Here is a 17,994-nt window from a genome sequence, read left to right on the forward strand (position 1 = left end):
TTATTTGGAACTAATTTCACCCCCAATAATGAAGCCATAACAACATTAGAATACAGCTGTAATTTAGCAAAGATCAAGATAACTGCTCAGATACAGTAACTGTGACTTCTAGTCATTTTTCAGTTTACAGGATTTGGCTTCACTTAATGGTGGAGGAGGGATATCACAAGGTTCAAGTGCTGGCACATGTTACATACTGCCTTATGAGTATGTTTAGCCTGGAGAGGAGAAGATTAAGGGGTGACATAATACCTGTCTTTAAATATCTGAGGGGATAGTCATATTGAAGATGGATCGAGCTTGTGTTCTGCTACTCCAGAGACTACAACACAAAACAGTAGTTTCAAATTACAAGAAAATACCACACAAACATTATAATAAATAATAATAATATTTTTTTATTTTTATCCCGCTTTTTGCCAAGTAATCAAAGCGGCATACAACAAGTTAAAATAGAACCATGTATACACAGTGCCCTCCTCCTTTAAAACAAGATTAAACAGTATAAGATTAAAAACCAACTAGCCGAAAAAAAATCATTGTGGGCAGAGTCACTAGATGGGAAGTCTTGTCTGTGGCCGAGTATTTTATTCCGGGAAGGCCTGCCAGAAGAGATCCGTCTTAATGGCTTTTTTAAAACTCTCTAGATTGTTAATGTTCCGGATCTTGTCCAGCAGGCCATTCCATAAATTGGGAGTGATTGCAGAAAATGTCCTCTGGGAGGTCACTGTCAACCTGGTCTTTAAGGGTTGTAGTAAATTCCTCCCAGAGGACCTGAGGGTACAGGGCAGATTGTATGGAAGCAGGCAATCCATTAGATAGATTGGGCCCAAGCCATGTAGGGCTTTAAAGGTGATAACCAACACCTTGTACTGTGCCTGGAAACTGATAGGCAGCCAGTGGAGTGACTTCAGTATAGGTGTTATATGGTCACTCCTTGCTGTTCCTGTGACCAACCTGGCTGCTATATTCTGTACCAACTGGAGTTTCCAGACTAGGCACAAGGGTAGGCTCATGTAGAGCACATTGCAAAAATCAAGTCTTGAGGTTACCAGTGCATGTACTACAGTTTCGAGGTCACCCTGTTCCAGGAAAGGGCACAGCTGGCGTATCAGCTGAAACTGATAACAGGCGCTTTTGACCGTCGCATTCACCTGATTCCTCATCTGAAGCGACGGGTCGAGAAGCACTCCCAGACTGCGAACACAGTCCTTCAAGGAGAGCGTGAGCCCCTCTAGGACTGGAGGTTGCAGCCCAATACCTGGTTTGGGGGCCCCTACCGTAAGTACCTCCGTTTTATCTGGATTCAGCTTGAGCTTGTTTTCCCTCATCTAATCCATTACTGCCTGAAGACACTGGTTGAGGGGAGAGATGCCATTAGGAAGAACATCTTTATTGTAAGAACTATTTGACAGTGGAATATATTGTCTTGGAAGGTTATAGACTGTCCTTCTTTGGAGGTCTTCAAACAGAGGTTAAATGGGCACTTTTCAAGAACTGTATATCCCTGCCTGGCAGGGTGTTGGGCAACAGGACCCTTCCAGCTTTAAGATTTTGTGGTTTTATGTACTGTCAGACAACAACATGGTGGTTGATAGAAGAGTGTGTTTTGTACCATAAGCTAATGACTTGTAGCATTCAAATGTGGAATTTTAAAGTAACAAAGCAGTGATTATACTTGTTTTAGAGAAACAGAAAAGCAGAGTGTTACTTTTTAAGCAGTGCAACTCTAATGGCAGTAAACTGTTTCTTGGAGCCTTGATGCTATACCAAATAACTTTTAAAATGTAATTTTGCACGCTTTAGGTTTTGGAACAAACAAGATTTTTTTCTCCTTTTAAATATGATGTGTATGTGTATGTTTATGTAGTTAATTAATTATTGAATAAAGTCAATATATTTTTTAAAATGTGTACAAAGCCCATACGAGAAAGGTGAATATTTTTATAGGCAAAATTCCTCAAATATACAAACAGAAGATGAACATTGGAGATAGATGGCAAAATGTGGCATGCCCTGCAATAGCTATATTTGCAGACCTTGTGGTGAAGAATCTGGAGACAGTGTGCCAACTTGAAGAGTATTCCATCCTAGGCAACTCTCTCTCACCCCATCCTTTTCCCTCCATCCCCACCCGCTGCTGTCAAATTCACAGCAGACACACACCTACCTTAGTCAACAGGAGGTATTTCCTTTCTGTTTCACTCCCATGCGGTTCTCTTTTTGCAGCAGGCCGGGTCCCAACAAGATGCTGCCGCGCCTGGCCTCGCCTTTCCTTTGAACATGGGGGAATGTTATTAATTGCCCGCCCTGAGGGAACATTCTCGGTTGGAAACTATTCAGTCTCCCTGGGGTCCCTTTGTAGTGGGACCTGCGGCTGCTCCTGCCGGGAGCCAAGAGGTTCCAAGAATGGCTCCCACACATACAGGTGTGGCTGACTCACTCCCCTCCATAGGGGCTCCTTTCATTTGAGAAATCCTCTTCCTTCATGCATGGTTTAGGCACTTACAGAAAGTTTCTTGAATAAAGGTGGGTGGAACAGTGAATCAATTTTCTGGGCAAAGCAGACATTTCCAAAACTTCCCTCTGCCATTACAGTTATGGAAATTATCTAGAGGATGTGTGTGTCTATGATCCTATGGCTATTTGTTATATTGATATTTTACCTAGAATGGGTTTTGTCCTGTCAACAGCCCAGTGAGGCAAGTTAGCTATGAGATAGTGAGTTCCTTAAGTATGTATCATATGTTAGTATGACCTGAACCTTTGGATACCATTCCTTCTCTCGCTCGATCTTCTCTGAAACACACATACACACCATAGCAAAATGCTGCATATTAGTGAGCTCTGTGGAGTTTAATTAATCTTTCATACGCAAGAACCTGCTTCAGCAGTGGAACAGTCCTCATATGTAAAAATGAGTGACTTTAAAGTGCCACAAGAATTGTGGTTGTCCCCCCCCCCCCAGAGCTTAGAAGTCACAAATTAGAAGGAACAGCAACACCTGTAATAAGTTACTTTGTGAGATAAAGAAGCTATAACCTTATGCAAAATAATATAATTGCTGGTAACATCATTCAAAAGATAATGTTTGCTCATTACTTCCAAAATATTACCATATTTTCCAGTGAGTAATTTCTTCTCATAATATGTCCCAAGTATGATAGCCACAATTAAATCAATTTTGATTCTATGATATTCTCTAGAAGGCAGTCTGTGATATCCACTGTTTTAAATTTATGTCCCAAATTCTGTTTTTGCAATGGTAGAATAAACAACATAACCATCTCTTTTGAAATGAAGGTATTCCTTTCATCAGATCTGCTAAGTGGACTAAGAGTTGCCTTGCTAAATCAGACCAATAACCTTCTAATCTGCACAAAACTTTGATCACTGCTCTAGAAGTTGTAAGCAAGATACCACAGGGATAGGCAAGCCCTGCTTGTACTTCTAGTGTTCCTATACAGGTTAGCAGTACTAGGAGATATTAACAGATCTTCCCTAGACTAGAGCATTGAAAAGAGGTTTTGGGGTGCCAACATCCAGAATTTGACCAACCCATATCTGCCTATCTAGCTACTCGATCTATTCACACACACCATTTAATCCACTAATGGCCCATTCTCACTCACACATATCCCTTTATCTACATACCCCCATTCATATTCATTCATTCAGCCACATCTTAAATTATCATCCACTGAGCTCTACTGGGATCCTCCAAAGCGCTCAGTAGCTGATGCCATCTTTTCACATCAGGCTGTGGGGACATAGCAAATGCATTTGCAACCCTCCCTGCTCTCATCTGGGCATGAATGGTTGTGGAGGGGTGGCTTCAGCAGCTATATGATAGGTCAAAGGGGGGCTTTAGCATCTGCAGAAGGAGAGAATACCAATCTCTGCACCAACCAAAAAAACTAGACATATGCAGGTATAGGGTTAACAGATACCTGGATATACCACTAACAAAATGACAGCCAATATTTTGTCTCACATCTGTGATGGAGCCAAGGATGGGGCAACTTATGTCAAGATTCTAGGAGATGCAACATCTTAGAATAGAATCCAGGACACAACAGGATCCAGATACAGCCTGCAGACCAGTGGCTTCTCCATTCACATGCTGTACAAATGTTTTTGCTGTTGCTACTGGTGGAGTAGTTCTGTGTGATGAAGAAGTAGTTTTTTTAAAAAAAATCTATTCCCAGTCAATTTCCTTTATTTTAGTCCTGAGGCCCTTGGTATAAAATGTTTGTCGGTAGTCCTACCTCCCTGATATTGTTTGCTGGAAAGGATTAAGATCTGATGAAGGTGCCCTTCTGCTGACCTCCACCCACATAACAGAGTCCACAGAACAGTCTATAGGTAGAAAGCTGGAACTGACTTTTCTTCTACTGTCTGTAGCATATATAATACCACTACAAAGGGGTCATCTGATGGTTGTACTACTGGCCCCTGCTATATAGGCCTCATCCAAGCTTAGAAACACTTGGCCTGGTCCCATCACTTAATACCAGCCTCCTTCTATAAGCAATAGAGGAGAATAAAAACACCCTATAAAAGGAGAGTGAGGGTGGGAAATCTGTCTCCTGTATCTTTCAGATGTGCCAGGACAAGCTAGCAGGGCTATGGAGATGGATTTCTACCTGTCTTCTCTGTAAGCCCATCATCATCATCATCATCATCATCATCATCATCATCATCATCATCATCATCATCATCATCATCATCTCTATTATCCCTTTTCCCCAGATTGGGACTCAAAGCAGCTTGTAATGGTTCAAGAAACATTATTCAAAATCCACAAAATACAAACATTAAACACAATCTGAAAACATTAAAACCAGGTGAAAATATATATCACAAACACACAGAGAGACACACCAGCACAGCAATTAGCAATATCCAGTGTATTATATAAGATGGGACTATCAAATGCTTGCCTGCAAAAAGTAAGTAGAGAGGTTGCCAAACTAACTTCTCTGGGAAGTGAGTTCCTGAGCCTGGGGGCAGCTACTGAAAAATCCCTTCCCTGTGTTCTCACCAGATGTGCCTGTGAAGGTGGTGGGACAAAGAAAAGGGCCTCCTCACAGATCTCAGAGCATGGTGTGGTTCATATGGGATATATAGTTCTTCAAATTAAATTAAAGGTCACGACCAGCACTTTGAATTGTGTCCAGAAATTGACTAGCGGCTAGTGGAGCCGGCTTGTTTAGTATAGCTAAACAAGCTATACTAAACAAGCTGAAAAGGATTTAGTATTGCTTTATAAGCCACCTATATTTCAGAGGGTTGAATGATTCAATTCCTGATTCTTGCTGTGTATCTTCAAGTCATTTCCAACTCATGGCAACCTTAAGGCAATCCTATCACAGGGTTTTCTTGGTGAGATTTGTTCAGAGTGAAGTATGCCCGTTACTTTTACCTTTGCCTTTGTCTCCCTTTAAGGCTGAGAAATTGTGACTTGCCCAAGGTCACCCAGTGGATTTCTATGGCTGAGTGGGGATTTGAACTCTCGTCTCCAGAGTTGTAACCCAGTGCTCAAACCACAACACCTCACTGGCTGTCTTACATCTGTTAAATAGAGTGGGTATTTGTACTAACTTCAAAGGATTATTCTGCAAATTTCATCAATATATTAAAGAGAACAAACTTACATGATAAGTGATACACATTAAGTGATACACTTTGCACTTTTAGTGATACATGATATAGAATTCATTGTTAAAGCAATATAACAAGTAAGTTGATAAGAAAATAAATATTTCATATGTTCCTGTCTTCCCCAAATTCCTATCCACCACCAAAGTATGAATTTACATTTCAGTTTTCCCTGGAAATTTTACATCTAGCTTTAACAGGTGAATACATCCAGACCAAAACTTGTTCAACAAACATATCTTTACTGAGCAATTCTAGCCAGTCACATCATGTCCCACTTCTGTTTACTTCCACTGGTTCTCCTTTTTCCAATTATCAAAAATATGTCATTCAACTTAGAATTTTTATAATCTACATCACGGCCTTGTTTACTGTCTCATATATACAGCTACCATGATGCCCATAGTCTGTGCCAGAGATGACAGCATCTTCTAGCAAGCACTGGTTTCCCTATAAATATCCCTCACAATCAATAGCTTTTGGAAAATGCTGGCTAACTAGCTGATGTGTTGGCATTACCATTATGGCTTTGCAGACATGCTTCTAAAGTTCTCATCATTCCTTATTATATCTTTTTTGTTTGTCCTCATGTTGTTTCCAGTAGACAACCAGGTGCTCTGAAATGGCATCTCAGCTGAACCTGATTTTTTTTTTAAAGCCAATAAACCTCTAGGATGCATCAACAGAAATATAGTGTCCAAACTGAGAGAAGTAAGAGTCCTCCTCTGTTCTGCTTTGGTCAGACATCATTTGGAATACAGTTTCCAGTTTTGGACACCACCTTTCAAAGAGGAGGTTGACTAGCTGGAACATGTCTAAAGGAAGGTGGCCAAAATAGTAAAAGGTCTGGAATGAAGTCTTATGAGGAATGGCTCAGGAGGTGGAGTCTGTTTAGCTTGTAGAAGACTGAGATGTGAGATGATGTTCATCTTTAAGTATTTGAAGGAATGTCATGTAGAAGATGATGTGAACTTCTTTTCTGCTGGTCTAGAGTCTGTGAAACAAACCAATGGATCTAACTCATGAGAAAAGAAATGCAGCATAAACTATAGGAAGATTTTCTCCTCCCCCCTTTTTAATTTTTTAATTAAACAATTTAAATTAAAAACATACATACATCCTTATAGATTCCTCTTACTTTACGTTATATTGATTGTTCTGTTACTGTAACTTTAACATCATATTACAATTTCCAGGTATAGTGTACATAAAGAGGAGAAATTCCTTATGGGTTGGTGATTTCACTCTTAGGGTTTTTTTCATTCTCACTTTGGCCTGTTACAGACTGCCAAAATAAAGCTGCTTCGGGTCTCTTTGGAGGTATGCTGTTTAAATGATGCATGCATCCTAAGAATCCGGAAGCTGCACCAAAGCTGCACTCCAGTGCTTAGGAATGGAGTGTGGCTTTGGCGCGACCTCTGGACTCTTAGGACCGATGTATCATGTAAATAGCATACCTCCAAAGAGACCCGAAGCAGCTTTATTTTGGCAGTCTGTAACAGGCCATAGTTCCTACAACATTTCTTCTTCTATTCCCTTTTGTAGGAAGATTTTCTTAATGGTAAAAACTGCTTGACCATGGAATAGACTGCCTTGCAGTGTGATAGACTTTCCTTCTTAAATAGAGGTTGGAAGTCCCTCTCTTGAGAGTACATTAGCTGTGTGTTCTTGCATGGCAGGTGATTTGGATAAATGGCCTTTGGGGCCCCTTCAAACTCTATGTTTCTATGGCTCTATGCAACTGTTTGGTACATACCATACTCTATTTGGTACAAAAGTGGTGCTAGAAATTATACACATTGATGAAAATTGAATATATTTACTTTACTTACTTGGGAAATTACTATATTTTCCTCATCAGACTGCTTAATGTAGCTTAGATATTAGGAGAGACTTTATAGGTTCTATAGTAAATATCACCTATGAACACAGGTTACTGCCCAAAAGTGTGTATGTGTACATGTGTGCAAGTAGACACATATACATTTCATGGAGAGAAGGAGCAGATGGGATGGATGCTTTCCATTGCTCAATTTTTTTTCACCCAGAAACTGGACAGACCTTGAGACTGGATGCAAACCAGTCTTGAAGAAAAATGTCTATGGGGAGGCCATTTCTAAATTGCTCCCTGATGACAATCTGCACTCCAGCATATAGGTCACACTTACATTGCAATTATATCTACTTTTAACCCTCATATTCAGTATGAAACTGCAGCAACTTGGAGATTGTAACCTAATGTTGTATTGTAACCAGGATGGAAACTATATGGATGATGCACCATTGGATTGCTTCCTACTCACTGTAGCTTTCAGTCACCCGCATCTTATGTTGGATTACAGTTCCCATCATTCCCAGGCCAACATATCCAAAAACTACCAGACATAAGCAGCTTCAAATGCTTTTTTCTGGTTGGACAAAAACAAAAGTGCTCAAAACTATCTTGTATTTCACACTGGGTAGCTATCTCTGAACTCTCCCTCCATATTTCTCCTTCCTTTGTCTTTTAAACTAGACTTGTTTTAGTAGAGTGTTCCTATCATTTGCCACTAATCTGAAAAAGGCAAATGTCAGAAGAGGAAAGAAATACAATTCCAAATTCAAGTGGGCTTGGAAATGTGAAGCCTTTCTCCATTTTCTTTACCTCCTTCCTGAACTCAAGCAGGTGCAGCAGTAAGGCAAGCAGAGTGTGTGATGTGGCATTATGGGTTGCCCCTTGCCCCTCCTTATTCACCCTTCGGCATCCCAAGACCTGCCAGAATTTTTTTTAAAAAAATAAAGTTTCAAACAAGTCTTAAATTCCTATAATCGCTAGTTAGAGCTCCTCACGCTCAGATCTAAGGGCATGAGCTCAGTGCTTGCAGTGCCCTGGGCAGATTTATAAGTTGCATCTACAGAAGGGAGAGAGACAAAGTGGGGAGGGAGCTGCCAAATATGGCTTATTCTCTATGTGTGCCTCCTCCATCCATCCCCCTTCACAAAACTCAGGGGCATCCTTCCTTTGGTGTGACCTGAACAGCCAAGGAATTTTTCAGTTCATCAGAGCTGAAGTTTTACGCATACATCTTCCAGTGTTTAGGACCAGCATGGGTCATCTACACAGTTCCTGCTCAGAAGCTCTGTGCTCCTTTTACTAACTACTGTAATGATCTGACTTTGTATGTCAACACCAGACCAATGCTACTTTTGCAAAGATTAGATGCTTTTTTGTTGTTGTTGCTTAATCTAGGAAAACTTCTTTCCCACTGAGCAAAAATTAAAAATGATGACATCTTGCTGACATTATGTTTTTCATCTAGCATCATCTGTGGCTAAGATCCCTGAAAGGGCTTGTCTCTGCAATAATTTTACCTGCTTAATTACCTTTGGTTTATAATACTACATGGCATTTCTATACCACTTTTAGGTGTTTAAACAGTCCACGTACATTATCTTTTTGTAATGCTTACAACAACCCTGCAAGGGTAAGAATTAATCCTCTAAGAAATAATTATGTGACATCATAATAACAGAATATGTTAGCTTCAACACCATTCTTTCCATTTCTGGTGTTCAGATCCTTATATGTTTAAAGCAGTACCACTCTCACACAAAAGGACCAATTTGAACAGAAGCCTGAGCTTAGCATAGGGTGTTCTGGGAGCTCTTGTCTGCAAAAGTATATTTCCCAAGCTCTGAGCAATTGGATGCTTCCCCTGCTTTGTGCCACCAAATCACATATAATATTCTGCACACAAAGAAACACTGTGCCACTTTCATTTTCAGGAGACTACTGTGCCACCAAAGACAAAATGCAAGACAGGAGCTGATATGGGATGACCTCCATTGTACCCTGTCATGTTGTTTTTCCAAAAGATGTCTAACTGCCAGCTTCATGATTAGGGCGCATTCCAATGTAACATTGTGGTACATGTGATTTTCTTTCTAGTCACATGATGGAATGCAGGTCTGATGGTATGTTCTTAGATCTTTGTGAATGCTAATAATCATGTTGTTGCACAGCCAAATGAAAGCAATTCATGAGATCTTGCCTATGCAAGTACTATCCTTATAAACACAATCGCTTTAGTGATGGAATTGTACTAGTTGATCTTCATTCTGCAGGGTGTGGAAGTGGGAGGAATGTCTGAAGTCTTTGATTAGGAGCCTTAGCATCAAAACATCTAACAATATACAACAGCTTGTAGAAAGTGGTGATGTCACATGCTGCTCCAACAAAACTTTCACACACATGAGTCTCTAGATATTTTAAGAAGCCCTGCTTTCTCAATACTTAGAAAAAGCCCAAACCTATACATGGTGGTAGGTTCACACAATTAACTCATTTTGTTTTGAGACCAACATGCACATGCTACAACCACTGTCATAGTTTCTATGTTCCTGATAGTCAAAAGATAGATATTTGTGGACCCAGATGGTCATTTGAATTCTCCCCCAGTTACAGTGGAGGATATCATAGAGATTCTTTGCCCTGTAAACGTGCAGAGGTGAACATAATGCCATGAAAAAACATACTAGCAGCAAGTGATCTGCAAAACTGAAAAGGCAAATACTGTAATATGACATCTCAAAAAGAAGGTGATACTGGCTGGCATCCTGTTAATGACATATGGTAGTGTAACTCTGACATATGGCAGTTACCTGTCATGAGGGAATTCATTACAACACTCATTCAACAACCCCCACCCTCCCAAGACTCACCTGTCTTTTGCTGCCCCAGTCATGGTGGAGTGCAGGTGGTAGAGAGTGGGTGCAACTGATAAGCATCTTGCTATGTGCCTGCAACCAGATGCATGATGATGACCCCCAGAAGACCCCCATGGGAATCATGGAGGATGACTTCATCATTGTGTATCTGGCTATTGGGAGAGATGCTTCACAGCTACTCTACTCTCCACTGCCTCCATGTCATGGGGTGCAGCAAGTGACAGATAGGTTTTTAGGGAAGAAAGGGAAGATAGTTCTGTCAGGATGAAAATTCTCATATGTCCTGTCTCCCAATGCAGGACCATAACCAGTGTCAATAGGTAGCACATCTGTTTTATGAGCCTGGTCTGGTTGGGTTTGCATTCCCTCTTATGGACCAGATTTATAGTTTCTAAGGCCCATGTGTTCTATGTGGCACTGGACAGTGAGTACCTATAGTGTCTAGATCAAGGGAAGTAATAACCCCACTCTATTCTGCTCTGGTCAGGCCCCACCTGGAACATTTTGTCCTGTTCTGGGCACCACAATTTAAAAAGGATGTTGAGAAACTGGAGCGTGTCCAAAGGAGAGCGACTAAAATGGTGAAGGATCTGGAAACCATGCCCTATGAGGAACGACTTAGGGAGCTGGGAATGTTTAGCCTGGAGAAGAGAAGATTAAGAGGTGATATGATAGCCCTGTTTAAATACTTTAAGGGATGTCATATTGAGGAGGGAGCTAGTTTGTTTTCTGCTGCTCCAGAGACTAGGACCCAGAGCAATGGATGCAAGCTCCAGGAAAAGAGATTCCACCTCAACATTAGGAGGAACTTCCTGACAGTAAGGGCTGTTCAACAGTGGAACAAACAGAGTGTAGTGGAGTCTCCTTCCTTAGAGGTCTTTAAACAGAGGATGGATAGCCATCTGTCGGGGATGCTTTGATTTAGATTTGCTGCATGGCAGGGGGTTGGACTGGGTGGCCCTTGCAGTCTCTTCCATAGAATCTATAATTCTATGATTCTATGAATTAAGTGGCAAAATAAAATGAAAATAATGTCTACAACCAATACATAGAAACGATGACAGTATCATGATTCCACAAGAAAGTAAACTTACATGAAGTTTCCTCAAAAGTCAACATACATAGAACACTACTAAAAGAAATAACACAACATGAGAAGTCAACTCAGTATGGATGAAATCTGAAACAGTTAGAAAAAAATTACATATGTCAATATGTATTCTCAAGTTATTTTCTTGTGCTGAATTCTTGTAAACTGTTGACAGGTCAAAAGCATCTGGTAAAAAGGCTATCACTCGAATGTAGTGATAATATGTCTGCCCCTCCCTATGAATGATTTGGAATGGGTGCGGCTCAGTGCTATGGTGTCTTTAGCCCACTCTCAATGCAGCTGTTTGAGATTACAGCTTCCTGGTAATTTTCAGTGTCAAATTCCTGCCATAGTTCAATCCTAGTATATCCCTCACCTTGGTACTAGGCAGCAGTGAAGGCCAATGGAAAGAACAAACAAGCCCAAGTTGACAGAAAAATGATTTTCTCTGAGCAAAAGACCAGAGCTTGGAAAAGTTACTTTTGGGGGCTATGACTTGACTAAAACTGGCCATGTTGGCTGGGAGGAGTCTGGGAGTTGTCCAAGAAAGTAATATTTCTAAGGTCAATGAAGGACCAGGTTGTACAGATTTCACTAACAATGTCCCTCCTCACTACTAACAGCCTGAGAAATATCATGTGGGGGTGAGGGTAGCACTTGGGTTTAAGATCCATGTGTGTGCTGTGAAATTCCAGAGAGGAATGTCAAATATATAAGTCATCAATAAACTCATTTGAGACCTTCTGCTGGACTTAATTCCTGCTGGAATTGTTCAGAAATGAATAGCCTGTCCCTTATGAAAAGGGTACAAAAGTAGATTGGGACCAATCCTCATGGCCTCCAGAGATTCTCTAAAATGGAGTGATGGCCACCAACTTGTGCAGCTTTAATGGAGGACAGGACTAACAATAGCTACAAGTCAAGATGACTGCATGTTAATTCCTATATCAAGAATGATATACTTTTTGAATGTACATTTCTGAGAGAAAACAATAGCTGTTACCTAGTATATAGGTAATTCCAGAGGTAATAGGTAATTCATTAATCTGGCTCAGTTCATTAACCAACAAGACCATCCAAAAGCAGATCCATGGTGTAAATCCTAATTCCCATTCAGTGGCATTTACATCAGTACAAGAGCCTCATCATATTGGTACTATGAATATTGGCATCTCTCCTAAGCTGGGCTTCTCTTGTTTTCATCAGGACTGCCTGATAAAACTGCCAATTAAGTGTTCAACTTAATGGGAATACCTTCTCATTTTCTAACTTCACACTATTAGTTTTCAAACTGAATATTTCGTGTCTAGCTACACACACACACACACACAACTCTGAGGCAACAAGGAGCAGGGGGATTGTGGCTCCTTCTAAGACAGTTGGGTCCATGGCTACTAACTCGCTGCCATGAGTCCCTATATCGGTGGGATATACGAAAATAATAATAATAATAATAATAATAATAACTGGTAATGTTAGCCCTGGGCTTTTTCTCCAAGATGCAGCTGGGCAGTTAGGCAAACAAGGAAAGACCAGTATGAAGCATCGGCATTCAACTTGCTAAATATGTAAAAAGTAATGTTAACATAAAATTTGTTGTGCCATGAGCTGTTCTGTTGTCTGACATCTTTTCCTTCTTCTTCTTCTTCTTCTTCTTCTTAGCTAAACAGGCTTATCGTATTCCTTGATATTTACTTTGCTGTTTTGGCCCAATTACTGAGATAAAAACATAAAAAGACTTGGGAGGAGCTGGGTTTGACACTGGAAAATGCTCTAGACAAATCTAGAAACCAGTGTAACTCTCTGTTGTTATTATTACTATAGTGCCAGTGAGGGACACAGCACTTTACAAATAAAATAACAAAAATCAGCCAGTCCTGCCAAAGGAATACAATCTAAAATGTACACATGTGCACATATAGGGGAAGGACAGAGTAATGCAACTAAAAATTATACAATGTAGTATAAGTAAAGCAAACATTAGAACTGTTTTAGCTCCAACAGTAAAGCTGTGACTACACATTCTCTTATACAATCAAGTTTATATGATGGGCATCCCATTTAGGTTACATCGACGTGATAGTCTTGGTTAGTGCACTAAGGAAAGGAGTGAGGCTAGAGATGCAAAAGTAGGGATAAAGATAATCCACAGCTTTAATCGTCAATCCACAGCAGACAATATATAATTTAAATTCACATGCATGTATCTATTTTATTACATTTTGACACAGAATCTGCCAAAGCTAACTGGATAGTTTATAAAAGAAAGCCCCAAACCATTGGATATAAAAGGCATAATAAAACAATGTTTTTTTTAAAAGAAAAGGAACATGATAAGATCCATCTTCCCTTTGGAAAATGCAGCAGTAATTTGGAAAATGCAGCAGAAATCTGTGCATCTCAGCTTGACAGTGAAGTATGCACCATTTTAATGGGATAGATCCCCCACGGTTGAGACACTCCCATATTTGAAGGGCAGCCTTTGGAGAGTTTAAATTTAATACAGCAGGGATGCTTCCTATAAAGAGCTGTCAATGGCGCCACCACATGCTGAAACTAAGCCACTGAATGCAGGAAGGAAACTTCCTGGAGAAGTTATGATGTTCAAGCTGCACATTCCTGTAGATTTTGCAATCTATCCTGCTACTCCCACCCAGCCCCCAATACTTGCTCAGAAATAGTGATGGACTGAAGAAAAGCAAAAAATATTCTCAGATGCCCCAATTTCAGAGCTGTTGCAGTTGGAGGGGGAGCATCACTGGATGTCTAAAATCTTGAACAGTACCATACAATCCCATTTTTGGCAACTTCTATGATCTGCTATTTCAGAAGAGGATCTGGGTCAGAGGGAAGGAAGGTAGGAAGTGTTTAACCCTTTCTGCAGCTACTGTTTTTCCTCTAATACTTCCCATAGCCATGTGTGTATGTCTCTGCGTGTGTCTGTCTTTCTCTGTGTTGTGTGCTTTCAAGTCATTTCTGACGTATGGCGACCCAAAGGCAAACCTACTGTGGGGTTTTCTAGGCAAGATTTGCCTTCCCCTGAGACTGAGAGCATGTGACATGCCAAAGGTCACCCAGTGGATTTCCATGGTTGAGCTGTCTTTTGCTCCACATCAAATACATATTTGACTTTCTTCCTTGCACAGCAGAGTTCAGTATTCATGCACATGAGTGAAACATACTGTGAACCGATACAGGATGCCTTTTTTATTCTTTGCAGTGTTTGGATCTCTCCTAAACAGAGTCAAGTATACATATTCTGACCACACGTAGGGGTAATGGTGCTTAAGATGATCAAGATTCCCTGTGCCAAACTCAGTAGTTGTTTGGTACCGGACAAACAGGGCATTTGTCGCTGACCTTAAAGAAGGTGCTGATCTATGGCACCTCTTATTGCCCTTCTTGTGCAATCACTGTTTGTTGTATGGCAGTCGATATTCTGGGGAAAAGATTTATCCAGGCATTACAGAAAAGATCAGTTGGGGTGGAAGATAAAGCAGCTTCCTGCTGGCATTTTTGAGAATATCCTAACAGACCAGTGACATGATGTGCTATTGCACATCTATACACAGATTTTGCATCCATGGAATCAACAGTTCACAGCTTGAAGATATTTTTTAAAAAAATTCCAAAAAGCAAACCTTGATTTTGCCATTTTATATAAGGACACAATTTTATTATGCCATTGTATACAATGAGACCGGAGCATCCATAGATTTTGATATCCATGAGTGTTGTGGAACCAATCCCAGTGGATACCAAGGACCCACTGTAGCTCATTGTATTATTCCTAAACACATCCTTGCAGAACTTGGAAAAGTTTTCTTTTTGGAAACATTTCTGAGAATCTCCCAGTCATTCAGATCAAGCTCTATTGAAGTTCTGGGAGTTGTAGTTCAAAAAAAGAAACTTTACCAAGTTCTGATCCTATAGGTATCATGACTTAAAAAAACAAACAAAACACTTTGGACTTCAGAGAATACTGGTGCATCAGTGGACAGTCTCCCAGTCATGAAGATTTGGCATGAGATAGGTATATACACTTCAGGTTTTTTTTTTTTAAATTTGGGATGCTTTATGTTAAATAATTTGGGAATTTGCAAATGACTTCAGCCTCGTTTGTATATACTGTTTCCTGCAGCCACCCCATGAAAAATTCAATTCTTGAGCATGAGTTATTGGTTCAGTCAAACACATTTGCAGAGCACCACTGGAAATAGGGTCAACATCCCCAGAGCACCACTGGTGTATACCATTGACTCCAGCAGGATTCCTTATCCTTATGTGTCATGCATGCTTCCTAGTTAGAAAGGAAAACATCTCTCTGAAATGTTCTCTTGGTTCTTTCCAGCAGACTCAACACACTGTTAGAACAACACAGACATGTTCAACTGCCAAACTGCTGAGACAGCATCCAACAGAGCAAAAATTTGGGTGATTGGGAAAAGGAGATTAAACAACTTCTTGGACTGTTATGAAAAGAGTATCCTATCTGGGTCCAGTATCTTCTCTTTGGGTATATATTTCTCCAGGGAGATAATGTGGCTTGCAGAAAGATACATGACAGGTGCATGTTCTTACCACCACTACCACTAAGAACACTAAAGCAAGTTAAAAAAGCAAGCCCTTCATCATCTTCTCTGCTCTAACTGCTAGGAAATATTGCTTAGTGTAAAGGAGCAAGCATGAGCGCTATTTGGTAGGAACTCTGCTGAATTCTTTTAAATAGTAATTTGGGCAGTCCTTCCAAACTTTCAGCATTGTCACCATGTATTAACAACAGCAAAATCCACCCACCCTCCCCATCACTGCTTCAGTGCCCAACAGTTTTGAGTTAGCTAAGGGAATTTCACAAGCTGTCTTGGTTTATCTAGTTGATGGCAAAAGCACTACTTCTGAGATGCAAAGAAGAAGAATGCAGGAAAGTTGCCACAACCTCACACTCTCCAGACTTTCTAAGCCATGTCCTAGTCACAGATAAATATCAAGCAACTCTCCAAAGAAAAAGCCTCACTGTGACCAACAACCTGGGATTTCTTGATGTCTGCAAACCAAATATGACATCTTTTTTACCCTTCACTGCGCAGGTTCCACTGTACCCAGCAGGGCTGCCTCCTTGCTAACTGCCCACCCCCCAAAAAACCTAACTTACTTTTTGACTCACTGACAGCAAGCTGGACCCTGATATTCCCAGAGCTTGTAACGTCCTAAGTTATATTGCCTCTTGAAATGTTTGAAAGAAGGATCCCATAACAGTTTGCAGCAATTACTCAATCTAAATACTCCATTATACTCCCAAACAATCAGAATTAGCCTAGCAAATAAGTTCTGTCTCCTCTGAACCATAGCAATCAAGAAGTAAAGCATGCAGAACATCACAATATAAACATGCTTTCCAGAGGACCACAAGGGGAGCCCTGGGAAGAGGGAGCTGGGAAAAGAAGAAGGGTGGGGGGATAGTGACTCTCCTGTCAAAATAGCTGCCTCCTTTATTTATTTATTTTTAAAGTTACTCTTGGTTATAATTGGCAAGTGGAAACTTTTGTTTTAATATATGCTGCAGGAAGGTATTAGGCAGGCGGTTATGTTCCTGGAGGGTCACCTGGAAAAAGCAAAGCAAAGGAGGAATGACAGTTCTGTACTTACAGGTAGGCTGTTAGGGGACTCAGGCCATCAGGAACTGAAGAGAGTGCCAGCTCTGAGCAGTCCACAGATAACATGATGCCATCTTCTTCGCAGTGGCACAGAGGTGGGCAGGAAGGTGCAGCCCCTTGTTCCAAAGACACAATCTTGAGAGTGCCTGAAAAAGTCAAGAAAAGCCACCAGGGCAACAGCAGCTGGTCCATTTGGTGTCTGGTTGGAGCCAGCATCTTGCTGCAGACTGGTTCTCTCCTTCACCAACTCTCTCCCTCTCTTTTTTGCCCTCTGCTCTGATCTTTGCTACTCTCTGTAGTTTGGTGGCAATTGAGGGGGGAGAGGCAAGGGACTTTACAGCTCCTGCAGACAGCAGCACCTTCTCAATCTGCTGTGCTCTTCCTTGGTGCAGCCAAGGTGCAGGCAGTGAAGGGAAGGCATTGTTGAATGATCTTGGTTATTGGGTTTCACACCGGCTGGGCTGGGCTGAGTTAGGGAGACTCACATGGGAGGAGTTAGAGAAACTTTCTCCTCTCCCTCTTTCTCTCCCTCCTTCAGAGCTGGCAGGAATTTCATTCAAAAACGGAGAGGGGGGGGGGAGAGAAGGGGGGAGATGGTGAGAGAAAGACCTGTTAATAGTTGAGAAACTTGTTTGGAAACAGTTTTAAAAAGAGGTTGAACTGGCAGAGTAAAAAGAAGAACCTTTATGAGGAAGGCAGAGAAATGCTATTCACGCAGCTGCTGCCCTTTCCATTTCATAGCATTTTGCCCCAGAGCTTGGAAAAATTATTTGAGGGAAGGAATGATAACTCCTGCTATGGCTGGTTGTGGAATTCTGGGTGTTATTGTCCAAAAAAGGAACTTTTCAGAGCTCTGTTTTGGCCTTGCTGTTTACATTCTCC

The 17,994-nt window shown here is 40.9% G+C and overlaps 1 protein-coding gene across 1 annotated transcript in view; it reads right to left on the reverse strand.

Moving 5' to 3' along the window:
- The window catches only part of LGR6 (leucine rich repeat containing G protein-coupled receptor 6), a 170,938-nt gene extending 153,610 nt beyond the window's left edge, over nucleotides 1–17,328 (reverse strand). The window contains exon 1 of the mRNA XM_089518559.1: nucleotides 17,105–17,328. Within this exon, the coding sequence (XP_089374685.1) occupies nucleotides 17,105–17,328 (224 nt within the window). The remainder of the gene's footprint in view (nucleotides 1–17,104) is intronic.
- Between the last annotated feature and the right edge of the window lie 666 nt (nucleotides 17,329–17,994).

Source organism: Sceloporus occidentalis, unplaced genomic scaffold (genome assembly GCF_023333645.1).
Source record: "Sceloporus occidentalis isolate IW3139 unplaced genomic scaffold, rSceOcc1.0.p SCAF_3, whole genome shotgun sequence".
In the NCBI taxonomy this organism is placed as follows: Eukaryota; Metazoa; Chordata; class Lepidosauria; order Squamata; family Phrynosomatidae; genus Sceloporus; species Sceloporus occidentalis.